The sequence below is a fragment of the Vipera berus genome (assembly GCF_964194415.1).
Source record: "Vipera berus genome assembly, chromosome: 13".
In the NCBI taxonomy this organism is placed as follows: Eukaryota; Metazoa; Chordata; class Lepidosauria; order Squamata; family Viperidae; genus Vipera; species Vipera berus.
The window spans coordinates 9,130,933-9,148,004 of NC_138216.1; the positions used below are offsets into that span (position 1 = coordinate 9,130,933).

The 17,072-nt window shown below is 47.7% G+C and overlaps 1 protein-coding gene across 2 annotated transcripts in view; it reads right to left on the bottom strand.

Annotated features, from left to right (window-relative positions):
- Positions 1-3,063: 3,063 nt before the first annotated feature.
- Positions 3,064-17,072, bottom strand: part of PIGQ (phosphatidylinositol glycan anchor biosynthesis class Q) — a 41,452-nt gene continuing 27,443 nt past the window's right edge. For both annotated transcript variants that reach the window (XM_081338377.1, XM_081338378.1), the window contains exons 6-11: positions 16,223-16,376; positions 12,279-12,390; positions 9,144-9,224; positions 8,118-8,232; positions 7,122-7,183; positions 3,064-4,529 (exon numbers count right to left, since the gene is read on the bottom strand). In XM_081338377.1, the coding sequence (XP_081194503.1) occupies positions 4,377-4,529; positions 7,122-7,183; positions 8,118-8,232; positions 9,144-9,224; positions 12,279-12,390; positions 16,223-16,376 (677 nt within the window). In that variant the 3' untranslated portion in view covers positions 3,064-4,376. The remainder of the gene's footprint in view (positions 4,530-7,121; positions 7,184-8,117; positions 8,233-9,143; positions 9,225-12,278; positions 12,391-16,222; positions 16,377-17,072) is intronic.

Sequence of the window (17,072 nt, forward strand, 5' to 3'; positions counted from 1 at the left end):
GAGAAGAGCCTTGGTGGAGCAGTGGGCTGATGCCTCCTTAAGTAACACCAGCTGCCTGCAATTAGTGCAGGTTCGCATCCCACCAGGCTCAAGGTTGACTCAGCCTTCCATCCTTCCCAGGTAGGTCAAATGAGGACCCAGATTGTTGGGGGCAATAAGCTGACTTTGTAATAATGCCGCTTGGGGTGTGTGTGTGAAAGCCCTAATAAGCAGGCATAGACATAGAATGAAGGCTACTGCTAAGCTTGTAAGCCGCCCTGAGTCTTCGGAGAAGGGCGGGGTATAAATGGAATTAAAATAAAAAAAAATAAAAAAAATAAAGCTGAAGTCACCAGCCTGAGGAGATGACGGATGAGATTTCGTCGAAACGTTGCCCTGATACCTCCAATTCTACGTGGGGAAAAACTTGAATGACCAAAGATCTACATATATATATATATATATATATATATATATATATATATATATATATATATATATATATATATATATATATATATATATATATATATATATATATATATATATATATATATATATATATATATATATATATATATATATATATATATATATATATATATATATATATATATATATATATATATATATATATATATATATATATATATATATATATATATATATATATATATATATATATATCCATGTCCAGCTGAGAAGTTCCAATCTCTCTAAGTCTGGACCATTCCTGCCATTTTTTTTCCTCCCCTAGCTCCCGTTGTTATCTTACGGGCAATGCTAACTTTCTCAGCCCTTTTCCTCTGTAGCAGAAAAACATCAGGACAATGAACTCCGACCCGTCAGCCAAGATGGAATAGCTCGGTGAACTGTTAAAAGCCAAGTAACACTTTATACCCTGCCTGGGGAAAAAAAAGGTCTCCTCTTTATCTGGCACCGGAGTGACATTTAAAAACAACAACAAACAAACTCCTTTTCATGCCTCCACGAAAGTCTTTAGCTTAAGCCTTGGCAGCTCCGCAGCCATTGAATTGATCGGATGTCACACTGACTGAAGACCGTCCAAAATGGCTCCATTGACAGGGCGGGGTGGGGGGGGAAGACCACTCTTGAGAGACCCAAGGACCACAGAAGAATGAATGAGGGATGACATTGCCATCTCTATTTTTCTCTTCTTCCCAAACCTGGAAGTGTGTAGAGACTCCGGAAGCTTTGTGCATTTCTAGAAAGTATTGGAAAGACACAGTAGGGTGCAAGAAACTGAACTAAGATCTGAATTCAAATTCAACCCAGAGAGAGACAGGCAGGCGGACAAAAGTCTTGGTACTGCTTCCACTGGGGCTGAGCAGGCATTTGCTTGTTGGTTGGTCTCCTGCCTTTATTATTTTTACAAATAACTCAAGGTGGCAAACATATCCAACACACCGTCCTCCTCCTATTTTCCCCACAACAACAACAACCCTGTGAGGTGAGTTGGGCTGAGAGGGTGGCCCAAAGTCACCCAGCCAGTTTTCCTTCCTAAGGCAGGACTAGAACTCACCATCTCCTGGTGATTGGCCCAAAGGCACCTAGCTGCCATTCCTGCAAGGCAGGACTAGAACTCATCATCTCCTGAAGATTGGCCCAAAGACATCTAGCTGCCATTCATGCCTAAGGCGGGCGTAGAACTCGCTATGTCCTGGCGATTGGCCCAAAGGCATCCAGCTGGCTTTCAAGGCTAAGGCAGGACTTGAACTCACAATCTCCCTGTCGTAGCCTGATGGCTTAACCATGAAACCAAACTGGCAAATAACTAGGTAATTAGGTAACTTGCAGGTAGGTATCCAGCCTGCAAGATCTACTTTAAGTTCACTCGTCACTCAAAGATACCAAATGAATTGGGTTCAAGACGGTGGCTGTGTGTGGAAGGGAGATGAAAAAGCTGTTTCGTGACTTGGAACCAGCTAACAACTGCAAAAAGTTAAGGGACAGCCTTTAATGGCCTTAATATATCAGCTCCACAGATACGGTGATGGGGGGGAGAGGGGGAACTCTGCAACATGCCAAGTGCCGAGTATAGCGCACCAGTTTGCACCTGTATTACCTTCCGCGTGATTATTACCTTCGGATAATCCAGAGGAAAATGAAAGATATCGGGCAAAGTTCCCAGTCATACCACAGGGAAGTTTGGGGGCAGGTCCCAGATCCTGTCTCAGTAGAAAAGGTCTTGTAAATAAAGACGGAAGGGGGGAAGAAAAAAAAAAAAAGACAAGAGCCGGGGCTGGGGTTTGGCCAAAGATAATTCAACAATGGGCATTCTGCAGGCTGAGACCGAACCGCGAATTGGCTGCCTCTTTCAATTCTGCAGAGCCAGCTTTGGCACATGGAAGATGTTGCGCTCAGAATGAAAATGCAAGTCGGAAAGCGACATTAGCGGGAGAAAAGCATTTGGTCGTGCCTCCAAATGGCTTTGCCAGTGCGCGGCTCGCCCACAATAGGGCTTTGTCCCCTGGGAAAGATGCTGCGTTGCATCCTCCTGATGGAGCTGTTTCCTCCAGGCCCTTCCCCAAGAAAGAAGCAGGGAGGCCCAATAATCCTATTCACGGTCAAGAAGGCTGAGGGCCTCCTGCATTCAGGAATTCACCCAGCTGGGATGCAGGATCAGGAAGTTTCTTCACCTTTTGTTTTTAACACAGGGTCTCCCCGTGCCGCACCAGCTCAGAAACGTGGTCTGTGCAAGTGTGTGCATCTGATGAATGAAGGCAAATACAATACGTGTCCCAGGATAATGTTGCATGATCCAGTCTGGTTTGGTCTCCGGGACCAGCAATTTAGTCTTCCGAGCTTTCGTGCCAATTATTTTGGGAACATCTCTCTACCAGGTGTGTGCTATATGCTTAGAATTGCCCATAGCACACGTTCTGGCAGAGAGAAGTATTGGATCCTGGGTCAATCTGCTTGTTTGTTTGTTTGTGTGTGTTTGTGTCTGTGTGTGCATGTGCGTGTGTATCACAGACCAGTTTTTTTCCAATGGCGTAGAAGGATGACCTTAAGCGTTCAAATCTAGGTACAAGGACATGAATGCAGAAGCAGAATGCCAAGTCAGAGGTGACGATCTGTGTTTATTGATCGCTTCGTTCGATATGGCATCACCCGATTCCAGAATGGAATACACTGGGCACAATAGAACAAACGGAGTAAAATACATATAAATCATACGAATGGGAAGAGTCAAGGTCATTTGTAAGCGAAAAGCCATCAAGTGGAATACAGGAGAGAAGCAAGACATTAAAAAACTGAGGGCCCATTTCTGAACCCTGCAGCCATTCAGTCCTGTGGGCAGCCAAGACACAAAGAATTGGTTATTTGCGACTTCCCCTAGAATAAAGGTAAAGGTAAAGGTTCCCCCGCACATGCGTGCTAGTCGTTTCTGACTCTAAGGGGCCGGTGCTCATCTCCGTTTCAAAGCCGAAGAGCCAGTGCTTGTCCGAGGACGTCTCCGTGGCCATGTGGCCGGCATGACTAGACGCCAAAGGCGCACGGAACACTGTTACCTTCCCACCATAGTGGTCCCTATTTTTCTACTTGCATTTTTACGTGCTTTCGAACTGCTAGGTTGGCAGAAGCTGGGACGTGTAACAGGCGCTCACTCTTGTTACGCGGCACTCGGGATTCGACCTGCCAAACTGCCGACCTTCTGATCGACAGGCTCAGCGTCCTGAGCCACCGCGTCCCTCCCCTAGAATAGCGGTCCCCAACCTCTCTGGCTTGGCGGACTGGCGGGGGTGGGTGGGGTGGGACGGGACCCCTGCCCTAACACTGATTGCAAACACCATGTTCTTTGTCCAAGCATCGACGCCCAAGCTGTGCACAAGAATGGCTCCCTAATGAAGTGTTTCTCAACCTGGCTGGCTGAGGAATTCTGGGAGTTGAAGTCCACTTGCCGAGCTTGAGAAAAAAAACAGCTCTGGACCGCCAACCACACCTTCACGGAAGGAGCTGCAGAAAACGGCGTGTTAGTGCAGGGCAGGCAGAGGCTCTTGAGAAACAGAACTGTGCGCTGGATACCACAAAGGGCGTGTGTGCGTGCGTGCACCTTGCAGAATCACCCCAGGCCCCCGAACCCTTGAAGGCACAGCTGGCGATTCCGTATCCCGATGTTTCCAGAGAAGCAGTTCTAAGGGCAGGTTAAATCAGATGACGGGATCAAAAAAAAAAAAAAAAGAACGGCTGGCGGTGGCGACGGTGGCAACAGCTGAGTGAGGAATTTGCTTGTCTCTGTAGAAACTTCTCACCCTCCAGTTCTTGCCAACGGAAGTCAAAAACAAGGTACGGTTGGCAAGAGCTGCTTCCAGCCCTGCTGAGCTGCCCAAGTTGGTCTTAGGGCTCTTCGGAGTTTCTCTCGGTCGCGCCCCTCAGTCTTGCTTCTCCTCCTTATGCTTCCAAGGGTAAATGAGTTCTCCGACAAACAGCTTCTTGCACAGTGAAGCCCAGGAGTCTTTGGGGTAGCAGCTGTAGGTGGGAAGCCTGTAGAGCTGCACCACGCGGCCGTACGGGAGAGGGTTGATCTGGCAGGTTGAGAAGACGGAGGAAAAGACATGCACGGTGAGTAAACCAGGAGCGGGCAAAATGGTGTACAGGCAGTCCGCGACTTACCGCAGTCCATTCAGGGACCGTTCCCAGTTACAACGGCACTGAAATAAAGGGTGACTTAACGACCATTTTTCACACCCACGGCTCTTGCAGCATCTCCACGGCCACGCGATCCAAATTCAGACACTTAGCAACGGACTCGTGTTTTATGACAGGGTTGACGTGTCCCTTTTGGCGACCTTTTCTGACGAGCAAAATCGACGGGGAAGCCAGATCCGCTTAACCGCCACGTTACTTCACTTCACAACCGCGGGGATTCATTTAAACCAGAGGTCCCCATCCTTTGGGGCACCAGGGACCGGTTCCGCGGAGAGAGGTTTTTCCGTGGACCAGAGGGTGCGTGCTGCCTGCATCCTGTGGGTGGGGCTTTGCTTGTTTGTGCGGACTGGTTGCTGGTATGCCGTGGCCTGGTACTGGTCCACAGCCCTGGGATTGGGGACCCCTGGTTTAAACCACCTGGGTGAAGAAAGGTGGTAAAATGGGGCAAAATTTTCACTCAACCGATGAAGTGAATTTAGCGGCAGAAAGTTTGGGCTCGAACCGCGGTCCGTAAGTCGGGGACTACCTGTACAACAAAAATCACAATGCAGCTTGTGTGGCTTGATCAAGAGGCGTGATTGTGGTTATGGCCTTTCCTATATAAAGAGGGTCTGCTTTGAGAATCTGCTCCCAAGCCAGCCTTTAAATCAAGATATTTCTTAACCGTTTGATGATTCACCTTCCCACTCTTAGAAAAAGAAGACCAATTGACGCAACAGTACCAAAACGCACAAATAAAAATAGTAACTCAAGTAAGCCTTGTATTATAACTCCGCAAGAAAGAAAGTCTTATGTGTGTCAGCGATAAAAATGTGATTTTTATAGGAGGAGTTTACTAAAAGCAGCCCAAAGAGGCTTCCTTTGAGGACACGGCACTCAGCAGATTAATATCTCTACAAAACCGAAATGTTTACTGTTTGCAGTTCTATTAGCGCCCCCCCCCCCCACACAAACACACAGACACACAATATGGTATATTTTCTGGCCCCAATCCAGCAAACCACTTCCATATAAGCTTGGCTCAGCATTTGAGAACTGAGCTGTGCTCAAATTGAACGCAATCCAAAAATAATGCAGCCGGACCTGTTTCTTCTTGCCTCTCCCAAGCGCGTTGTAACCTAATAATTTATCCAAAGAAGCGGATTTCAGATGGCAGGCCGGTCAAACTGCAGAGAAATCTGGAAATAGCTGCCCGTGCAGTTTCACAGAAGGCCACTTGATCCAATGAAGTATCTCCTCATTCTTTCGGATTAATCTGGCAATTGCCCTGGCAGTGAAACATTTGTGCACGTGTGGCTTCTTTTTAAAGATGTCCGGTTTGAAAGCCAGCAACCAGTTTTGTACATTTATTTTCCAGTTGATTTTTGAATCAGAAAAAAAAAAATAGGTGGAAAATTTTTCAAGGAAATATCTGTTCAACTTGACAGGACCACCTACCACAGGGGTGTCAAACTCAATTTCATTGAGGGCCGCATCAGCATTGCGGTTGCCCTCAGGGGGCCGGGTGGGCGTGGCCAGGGTGGGCGTGGTCTACTGGGTGGGCGTGGCTAGAGTGCGTATGGCCTACTGGGTGAGAGTGGCCAGCTCTACATCGTTGGCATCAAGGGTGCCTATGGGGGCCTGGGCAGGAGTGGGACAGATCTGAGGGTCTCTGGCAGAAGGAGGGTCTCTGGGCCAGGGCCAAGGCAGTGGGGGCCGTTCCCTCACTGTTTCCAGGATGGCTTTGCGGGCCACATGAAACCACTTCGCGGGCCGGATCCGGCCCCCGGGCCTTGTGTTTGACATGTCTGACCTACCGGCTAGACGTCCTTGTTAATATGGTGCCCTCAATGTATAACAGGTAAGAGGAGAAATACCCGTATTGGCTTCAGTAACATACACTACTGTTTAATTAAATACTATGCAACCTATCGATACAATATCTTGAGATTGAGGCAGCGCTTCTCAACCTTGGCAACTTTAAGTAAGGTGTGGACTTCAACTCCCAGAATTCCCCACCATTGCTGGCTCCTTGCTTCTGCCTAACGGTCAGGCAAATTCTTACAGTCCAATTGTGACAGCCCTACTTAATGGAAACAATGCAGCAGTCTTTCCATGATTATTCCACTGAGCCCCAGAAGGATAGCAATAGCAGTAGCACTTAGACTTATATACCGCTTCGCACTGCTTTTACAGCCCTCTCTCAGAAGTTTATTGCCCCGCCAACAGTCTGGCTCCTCATTTTGCCGACCTCAGAAGGATGGAAGGCTGAGTCAAACCTGAACCGGTCAGGGTTGAACTGCTGGCAGTCGGCAGAATTTTGCCTGCAATGCTGCATTTTAACCACTGTGCCACCATGGCTCATATTACTAGGATACTAGTAATAGTAAATGAAGTGTGAGCATGTGTTGATGGTAGGAGAGGGCTGCAAGGTATTCTGAATATGAGCACATTCTCCAAAGAATCCACGAAAAACAACGAGGATTTACCTGCATTAGAAGTCGAAGAGGTTTGCCAGCTTCTTGCTCCAGAACTCTGAATTTGACACCAGCTGAAAACACACAAAATAAAAGCAGGGGTGGGAAGGAACAGGTTTTATTGACTGACCACTGTGATGAGCTGGAGGAATTTTGTAAAAGGAGTCAAATTTGGATTTTAAAAAGACAGAACAACTTGGGAGATAAAAAGCTAGCCACCCCACAGGAGGTTTAGATGCATCAAGGTTTGTTTATATCCCAAATGCTGCTTATATGTTACCTGATCATCAGTGACACGCGACCTATGGGTAGTCCTTGACTTATGACCACAACTGAGCTCCAAATTTCCATCCCCAACGGTGGCAAGGAAGGTTGTAAACTTTCTTAACAACTTAATAACTGTCTCGCTTAGCAAAGGAAAGTTTGGGCTTTATTGCGACCGTAAGTCGAGGACTGCCTATAGCAGTGATGGCGAACCTTTTGGAGACCGAGTGCCCAAACTGCAACCCAAAATCCACTTATGTATCGTCGGGTGCTGGGTTGGCATGGCCCATTGGGTGGGCGTGGCTGCGGTGGTGACGGCAGACTGGGCGGGACTAAAAAGTTCAATCAATAAATTTCAACTTTGCGAGATCTTTTTTTTCCCCGAGTTGAAATTGCTTGATTGATTGAACCCTTTTTTTTTTTTGCACACGGCGGTGGAGGCCTAAAGCAAAACTGTTTTATAAAATCCAGCTGAAGGCCCAGGACTGGGGCAATGGCACGCGTGCCCACAGAGAGGGCTCTGTGTGCCACCTCTGGCACGCGTGCCATAGGTTTGCCACCACAGTGAGTTGGAATTTACAGGACTTACCTGTCAGCCGGTAGCAAGTTAATGCTCTGTCCAATTTATCCTGTATATATTTATGGGCCACCAATTCCTGATTTTAAGTGTAGATGACCAACATAAACAGAAAACTCTGGGCACAATTTACTTGTTACCACAACAATATGGTTTATAGAGCTTACATGCGAGTCTGTAGCCTCGGCAGAGTCGAAGAAAAATGGCATAAAGGGGCAGTGAGTTGATGAGGTCGACCAGCAGATGGATAACGCCTTGCACAAGAACCACCAGGAGACGAAGCTAAGAAGAAAGATTTCTTTCGGTTAGTGGCGGCATTCGTTGGCCAGCACTTGGCCAGTATAAAAGTTGCCATCTGTTCTGTACTTCTTCTACCATGTCTAGATTGTGCTTTAAACTGCCAGAATAAAGCCACCTTTTTGGCTTTGCTCTTGGCCAAAAATTGTTGGTAGATGCTTCTGGTAGTAGCCGACATATCACCAGATGGGCTGGGCTCTGTGTCCGTCCACATTCACACAGCGTGTTGCTATCCATTAAGAGCCTCCACTTGAGCATGTTGGTTTTACATTTAGGCCCTCCAACTCTCAACCTATTCAAGGTCCCCCAAGTAGTATAAAGGAGGTCAGATCCTTCAGCTGTAGTTCTGTACTGCTGATCTAGGTTGCTACCTATCGGCCAGTTTCCCCTCGCGCCCTTAAATTTTGCCTCCTCTCCTCCAGATAGATGCCGTCGTGAAAGACGAGCGAGTTAGGGATTGGAATCTGTTTGCAACCAAACATCACCTCAACACTGCTGGGCAATACTAGATTTGAAACAAGGGGATGTCTAATAAGATGGCGCAACAATTTTGAAAGAACAAAAAAGGTGCTTTTGTGGGCACATGATGGACGTAAAGCATGAGTCTGCAAGTCCTTAAATCAAATCCAATTTTTCCTGGGGTGCAGAGCCCAGTCAGACAAGCCTAGAAAAAAAGATGCCATTTTTCAAAGGAGATGCAGACACACGGTAAACGAATGCTCCAAAGCACCATTTGGGCTTTGAATTCAAGGCCCGCCATGCCTCTGTCAATCATCTGAACGGGCTATTTAATTCCGTTGATGTGACCTTCCTTTTAACCATCCTTCCCAACTTTTTACGTTGCTTTGAACACAAACCATCTTAGTGGGGCATTACTTCAGGAAAAGCAGACTCACCAAAGTAAAAACCAAGTAGTACAATGCAGTTGTGGGCAGCAGAAACAGCAAGATGGTGAACAGCAAAGTGCCAATGAATAGCTAGGGGAGGAGAAAAGACAAGTAAAATTAGCAGAGATTAACAATAAACAGTACTTTTGGAAATGGTAATAGAAATTTACCCACCTGAGTCACATACAAAACCCCTAATATTAAGATTAATTATTTTGACATGGGTATGTTTTGATATGATCTAGATTTAATGCTAAAGGGCTCAGATTCCATGATTGTAATATTATTCACTAAGAGTAACAGATCTTTTTTCCCTCGTTTATCTCTGTTCGCTTCTGTTGCCATTATTCCTTTTGATTGTATGCATGTATTCAAATTTGTTGGCTGCCCAACTCCAGGTTTATCACTGTGTTTTTTAATATGTTTTTTTTTACTGTTTAGTTATGGCTTTTGTTTGGCAAGGGGGAGAAATGATTCTCTATCGGAGGACACCGACCCAGAGTTCTTACTCTGAGGCACAAATGGCCAGCCTCAAAATATCCTATTTTTGGATATATTATGGGAAGCCCAGCTTTCTGGAGAAGGCTCAAATGCTAGGAAAGGTGGAAGAAAAGAAGAGAAGGATTGGTAGCAAGAAGGATGGTCTCAATTACAGGGGTGATGGAAGCATCATTGGAAGAGCTGAAAGACCAACTTAGGGGTAGAGGCTCTTGAAGAACAACCATCTAGGTCCGTGGTGGCCAACCTTTCAGAGACCGAGTGCCCAAACTACAACCCAAAATCCACTTATGTATCGTGGGGTGCCGGGTGGGCGTGGCCCATTGGGTGGGCGTGGCCCATTGGGTGGGTGTGGCTGCGGTGGTAACGGCAGACTGGGTAGGACTAAAAAGTTCAATCAATTCCAACTTTGTGAGATCTTTTTTTTTCCCTGTGAGAAGTTGAAATTGATTGATTGAACTTTTTCTCTTTTTTTGCACACGGCGGCAGAGGCCTAAAGCGAAAAGGTTTTATAAAACCCAGCTGAAGGCCTGGGGCGACGGCGTGCGTGCCCACAGAGAGGGCTCTGCGTGCCACCTGTGGCACGCGTGCCATAGGTTCGCCACCACGGATCTAGGTTATCTCTAGGAATGGAAAATGACTTGATGACACACAGTCAATCAATCAGTCAATGATATGGGAAGTAGTTGGTCAAGAGGGGAAAAAAAGCCCCTTGTTTAGGTGATTTTTTAAAACTGGTAAAGTATTAAATCAATGAATACCCCCAATAGCTATGTATTCTCTCGCAAAAAAAGCCAGAATCTAACCTCTGGTGTAGGGATGCGGTGGCTCAGTGGGTTAGGACACTGAGCTTGTCAATTAGAAGGTCGGCTCTTTGGCGGGTCGAATCCCGAGTGCCGCGTAACAGAGTGAGCGCCTGTTACTCGTCCCAGCTTCTGCCAACCTAGCAGTTCGAAAGCACGTCAAAATGCAAGTAGAAAAATAGGGACCACTACGGTGGGAAGGTAACAGCGTTCCCTGCGCCTTTGGCGTCTAGTCATGCCAGCCACATGACCACGGAGACGTCCTCGGACAAGCGCCGGCTCTTCGGCTTTGAAACGGAGATGAGCACCGGCCCCTAGAGTCGGAAACGACTAGCACGCATGTGCGGGGGAACCTTTACCTTTACCTTTTTAACCTCTGGTAGGAGAAGGGAGTTTTAGCAATGTTATGGTTTTGGAGATGCGACATACGTTGTGGAGACAAGCAAACAAAAGTTTTGCCATCGAAAAAGCCCAGGAGCTTCACGAAGATCACCACAAATGGTCAACAGCTGGGAAATACGTTTCGAATGTAGCTCTGGTGACCCCACTCCTTGGCCAGGGGATTCTCTTTCAGAGAAGATCGATCCAAGCCCCTTGAAAGAGTTGCAGAGAAAAGCTGGAGGAGACCAGATCCCCATCTGCCCGTTTGCTCTTCTCGCGATCTCTGTCTATAGGGTGAGCAAAAGAACAAGAGCCTGGGGCCCGGAGATTCTTCTGAGACTTTGACCTCCCTTCCTTTTTCTTTCGAGAAACTTCACGGAGTTGGGAGCCTAGCTGCTGATCAGGCCCGTTGCCTTGACGTCTCAACACGGGGTGGGGGGAAAAAAAGCCAGGACTTTTGTCAGAAAGAAATGTCATCCTCCCCACCATCCTGTGGGAAACGTGTGTGGGCCCAGCTGCCTTCCAAAAACCCATGAAATGGGGGGGGGGGACTTTTAATAGAAACACAAATCAGCAGGTAACTATGACAACGCTGCTGGGTACGGCTGTAATTATTTGGTGTCTGACTCAAATCGCCTCCTTCCCTGCCGCCAACTCATTACCACGTAGCACGGGGCACCTGCTGCAAGGGGGGGGGTGTCTCTTAAGACTAAGCCCCCCACTTCCGCTACAATTGCCTGAAAATGGGCCAGGAGAGCACAGTGACGTGCAGGGCCTGAACCGGCACATTCCCGACATTCCCAATGCTTAAAAAGATGTTCGATGCCTCCCTCTCACTCATGGAGACCGTACAGGCAGTCCTCCACTTATGGCCACAGTTGAGCCCCCCCCCAAATTTCTCTTGCTAAGCGAGGCACTGATTGAGCGGCTCCCCCCCCCATTGTACACCCTTAGTTGTGAAGTGAATCGCTGCAGTTGTAAAATTAGGAACGCGGTCGTTACGTGAATCTGCCCCCCCCCCACCCACAGACACACTCCCCACTGACTTTGCTTGTCACGACGGTCGCAAAAGGGGATCCCTGTGACCCCCGGAGAGTGTAAACGCCATAAATACGAACCGGTTGGCAAGTGTCTGAACTTTAAATCACGTGGACGGGGGGGGGGGGATGCCACCATGGCTGTAAAGATGGGGGAAACCGTCCCTTTTTTTCCGTCAGGTTGTAACTTTGAACGATCGCTAAATGAACTGTTATAAGTCGAGGACCGCCTACACGGAGATTGTAATTGTGTCTGTTTTTTGTTTTTTGTTTCTCCCAGCCTGGATACATCCGTAACTCTGCAGGTTCACGGTTATCGCTGGCAATAAAAGCAAATTCAAGCTTTTCCCCAATGCACCCGGAAGCGTGTTGGTGAACACCCCGTCGCTCCCGCTCTGCCGGTGTTGCCCCTGCCGCATCTCTACCTGGTCCAGGTCGTAGGAGCAGGAATCTACACGCTGCCTCAAGACATTCCACTTCTTCCCTCGGAACAAGCGCCACAGAGATGACAGGCCGTAAATCTTGAAGCAGTACAGCCTAGGTCCAGAGAAGGAAAAACAGAAAGTCAAGATTGCCCCTGAAATGAAACTCCGGACTTCTAATTCAGACTCGTTTCTAGTGGGGTCCGTTCAAATAACAAGGGCTGCGTCAGGAACGAGCAACCAGAACAGCTATCAGAATGGGTCAGATAGGTTTCTTTACTGTAGACTAGAGACCCCCCAACCTTTTGGGCACCAGGGGCCGGTTCCGTGGAGAGGGGTTTCTCCGTGGACAGGAGGGTGTGTTTGTGTGCTGCCTGCATTTCACGGATGGGGCTTAGCTTGTTTGTGTGGACCGGTTGCTGGCATGCCACGGACCGGTACTGGTCCACGGACCTGGGGGTTGGGGACCCCTGAACTAGGCAATGCCAGGGCGTTAAACCATCCTTCAATTGCTAGCTTAGTGTTAAGGGCAAACGCAGCAAATAGTTACAATAGCCACGCTTGGAAAGCAGAGGTTCCCCAAGCTTTTGGGCACCAGGGACCGGCTGCGTGAAGAGAGGTTTTTCCGTGGACCGGAGGAGGCGTGGTACCGGTCCACGGACCGGGGGTTGGGGACCCCTGTTGTAGACAACCAGTTTACAAGAATCTCGCCAGACCGCCTTGCTCTGGCTTGGGAAACAACAGATATAGCCCAAAGGGTTTGACCTCAAAATTTTCCTCCCCCAAAATGGACTCTTAAGCTGCAATCCTCTCCGCCACAGCCCCCCCCCCTTCGCATTCCTGCAAAATATCACAGGTACTCCTCGACTTAACAGTCGCAACTGAGCCCCAGATTTCTGTTGCTAAGCGAAAAGAGTTGTGAAGTCAGCTTGGCCACATTTTACCACCTTTCTCCCCACAGGTATTATGTGAATCACTGCGCTTAAGTTAGGGACAAGCTTCTGAAGTGAATCTGGCTCCCCGCCCCATTGACTTAGCTTGTCAGAAGGTTGCAAAAGGGGATCACGGAACACCGCAGCCGTCATAAATGTGAGTCAGTTGCCGAGTGCCTGAATTAGGAAGGCCTGACCCTGGGGGGAATGCTGCCCCAGCTGTAAGTGTGAAAAACGGTCGTCGCTTTCTTCAGTGCCGTGGTAACTTTGAACGGTCACTAAATGAACCGTTGTAAGTTGAGGACTGCCTGTATATATGAGGCTGCCTTGGAAGTTGCTCTGGAAATTTCAGTTGGTGCAAGATAACGCAAAAAGCTTCAAAAGGAGCCTGGGTGATAAGAGCATCTGAGGTCAGTCTAAAACAGGCAGACCTCGACTTACGAGCTAATGGAACATGGAACTTCCAACGTAGGTCATGACGGTCATAAGTCAAGGCACCTACGTGACCGACTGGATCTTACTATCTTTTTTTTTTTGCGGCGGTCGTAAGACAAATGTGGCAGCCACAAAGCGAGGGAATGCATTCCTATGGGTGCTTTTTGGTCAGAAATTGGCCAGATAGGTATGAAACTGGCATAAGTCATAATCCCAGTGATGTGTCCGCAGAACCTTAGAAGTTGTGGGTGCCGCATCACTGGCAGTTTTTAAGAAAGAGACTGGGCAGCCATTTGTCCGAAATGGTAATGGGTCTTCTGCTTGAGCAGGGGGTTGGACTAGAAGACCTCCAAGGTCCCTTCCAACTCTGCAATAATTCGGTGAGTCACGTGACCAGTGCCGCTGCTGGAACTCCCGAATTGGGACATGAGTATCTTTTGAGGGGAACCTGTTGTAACCCCCAGATGCCCGGCTGCAGAATTTAGGTGACGCTCTGGATGCCGGCCACATGGGCGATCAGGGTTAGGATCAGCCCACCCTTGTAAGAGGTGGCTGGGTGGGTTCAGTACTTGCAAGAGGATAGGAATGTTTGGCTTAAGAGACCCAGCCACAGTCTGAATAGGATAGCAATAACCTTTCTTATACAAATATATGGAAAATGGGAAAATTGTGTGGGTTGGCTGCTGGACCTAGCGAGGGTAATACGAGATCCTGAGGTCAGGGCAATGGGGAAAAAGACGGTCTGAGAACGGAGAAAAATTCCCACATGTAAAAGTGGCCGAAGAATGCGATTCCTGTGACTTCCTATGCTTTCCCAAAGAGAGGGTCTGGCTTTTTATTTTGGTTCTTGCTACTTGGAAGGAAAAAAAAGAAAGTCTTTTCAAGTGGAAATCAACCCTCAAAGCGCGTTTGCTAACGAAGGGATGGGGAACGGAATGCACTGGCAACTTTTCGCTTGTTTCTTTGCTATTTTTGTATTTTGGTGAGCATAAGCCTGCTGGAGGCACTCAAATGTTTGGGACATTTTAAATTCTGCTAGGGGGCATCTAGGAAATATATCGTCTGGATCTGGTTTTGTCTGTCTGTCTGTCTGCCTGTTTGCTTTGGATTTATCAATAAGTTACAAATGCTATCTTTCATCAGTACTATCCTCCTCACTCATTATCTGTCTGCCCATCTCCCTTAATTTCTTTCTGACCCGCTTTCCATAATAAGAAATTGGGTTGGTTGTTGTTGTTTTTTTTCCAATCTCTTATGATTTATTTTGTGCAAGTTTGTTTTAGTTTTTGGCTATCATTCCGGGAACATTTTTTTTTAAAGGAAACCAGGTTTTGGTTCCTTTCTCTAACGTTTACATCCAAAATACATTTTTTCTAGATCGGAAGTCAAATGGTTTAATCAAACTGAAACTATTAATAACACAATAGCGGAGTGGGAAGGGGTCTTGGAGTCCGGCCCCCTTGCTCAAGCAGGAAACCTTACACCATTTCAAGGCAAGTGGTTGTCCAATCTCTTCTTAATTCTGTTTTTAATAGAATTAACACGGATGTTGTTGTTAGTTGCGAAGTGGTGTCCGACCCATCGTGACCCTATGGACAACGTTCCTCCAGGCTTTCCTGTCCTCTACCATCTTCTGGAGTCCATTTAAGTTCACGCCTCCTGCTTCAGTGACTCCATCCAGCCACCTCCTTCTCTGTCGTCCCCTTCTTCTCTTGCCCTCAACCTTTCCCAGCATTAGGCTCTTCTCCAGTGAGTCCAGACATGTCAAACACAAGGTCCGGGGGCCGGATCCGGCCCGCGAAGTGGTTTCATGCGGCCCGCGAAGCCATCCTGGAAACAGTGAGGGAATGGCCCCCACTGCCTTGGCCCTGGCCCAGAGACCCTCCTTCTGCCAGAGACCCTCAGATCTGTCCCACTCCTGCCCAGGCCCCCATAGGCACCCTTGATGCGAACGATGTAGAGCTGGCCACGCCCACCCAGTAGGCCATACGCACTCTAGCCACGCCCACCCAGTAGGCCACGCCCACCCAGGCCACACCCACCCGGCCCCCTGAGGGCAACCGCAATGCTGATGTGGCCCTCAATGAAATTGAGTTTGACACCCCTGAGTGAGTCCTTCCTTCTCATGAGGTGGCCAAAGTATTTGAGTTTGAACTTCAGGATCTGGCCTTCTAAAGAGCAGTCGGGGTTGATCTCGCAGGAGTCTTGATAGAATCCTTAATTCTACTGAATTAAGGCACAGGAGAGAAGGAGCAGGAGGAGCTGTAATCCGTCTGAGAAACCTTAATTGATGAGACGCAGGCTGATGTCTTGTTTTTGTCCACAGTTACAAAACACAATTATTCCCCCATTTAATACAAGATAAGCAGAAGGTGAGAACTTCTTCAACAGAATAAGAAAGGAGCTTGGAGGTCTTCTACTCCAACTCCTTGCCCAAGCAGGAAAACCTATAGCATTTCAGACAAATGGTTGTCCTATCTCCTCTTAAAAACCTCCAGTGATGGAGCACCCGCAACTTCTGGGAGGCAAGTCGTTCCACTGTTTGTTTGCCTGGTAACCCAGTGAACGTAGCACACCCACCTGGCTCCATAGACATAAAAACAGTAGATGTGGAATGTCAGGAGTGCAATGATGTCGGAGAGGATGGAAAGGGCCACGGTCAAGCCAAGGCAAGCTGACAAGCCAACATACCACAAGATCTTCTCAATGAATGGAGACATCAGATGGATGTAGCCTGAACAAGAAAACACAGCAGCACTTAAAAACAGCAACCATCTCTCTTCAGTGAGAGTTATCACAAATAACAGAACAGAATAATAGAGTTGGAAGGGGACCTTGGAGGTCTTCCAGCTCAACCCCCTCTCAAGCAGGAGACCCTCCACCATTCCAGAGATATGGCTCTCCAGTCAATTCTAAAAAGCCTCCAGTGATGGTGCGCTCACAACGTCTGGAGGCAAGCCGTTCCACTGGCTAATTGTTCCCACTGTCAGGAAATTTCTCCTTAGTCCTAGGTTGCTTCTCTCCTTGATTGGTTTCCATCCGTTGCTTCTTGTTCAGCCTTCAGGTGCTTTGGAGAATAGGTTTCTGGCAGCCCCTCAACCTCCAATTGTTCTTGCAAATAGCCCCCAAACTTTGTGTCCCCACCAACCTAAAGATCAAATCTCTTACAAAACAATAGTGAGAATGATGCCCATCAAGATTGTAGCATGGAATCTGCTATCTGAATAAATCCTTTGCCTGCCTGTCAAGAACAGATTGTTCAGGTGTTGTGACCTCAGGTTGCCTCCTGCAAGCCCTAAACATGAAGCTAAAACCTAGAAATGTTGGGTGCATCATGCCAAGGTAAGAGTCAATGGAGATGATCCCCACGCTTAGTAAATGGAAAAAGAGACGGAGAGAAAAAAGATGGTTGGATACCACCACTGATGAC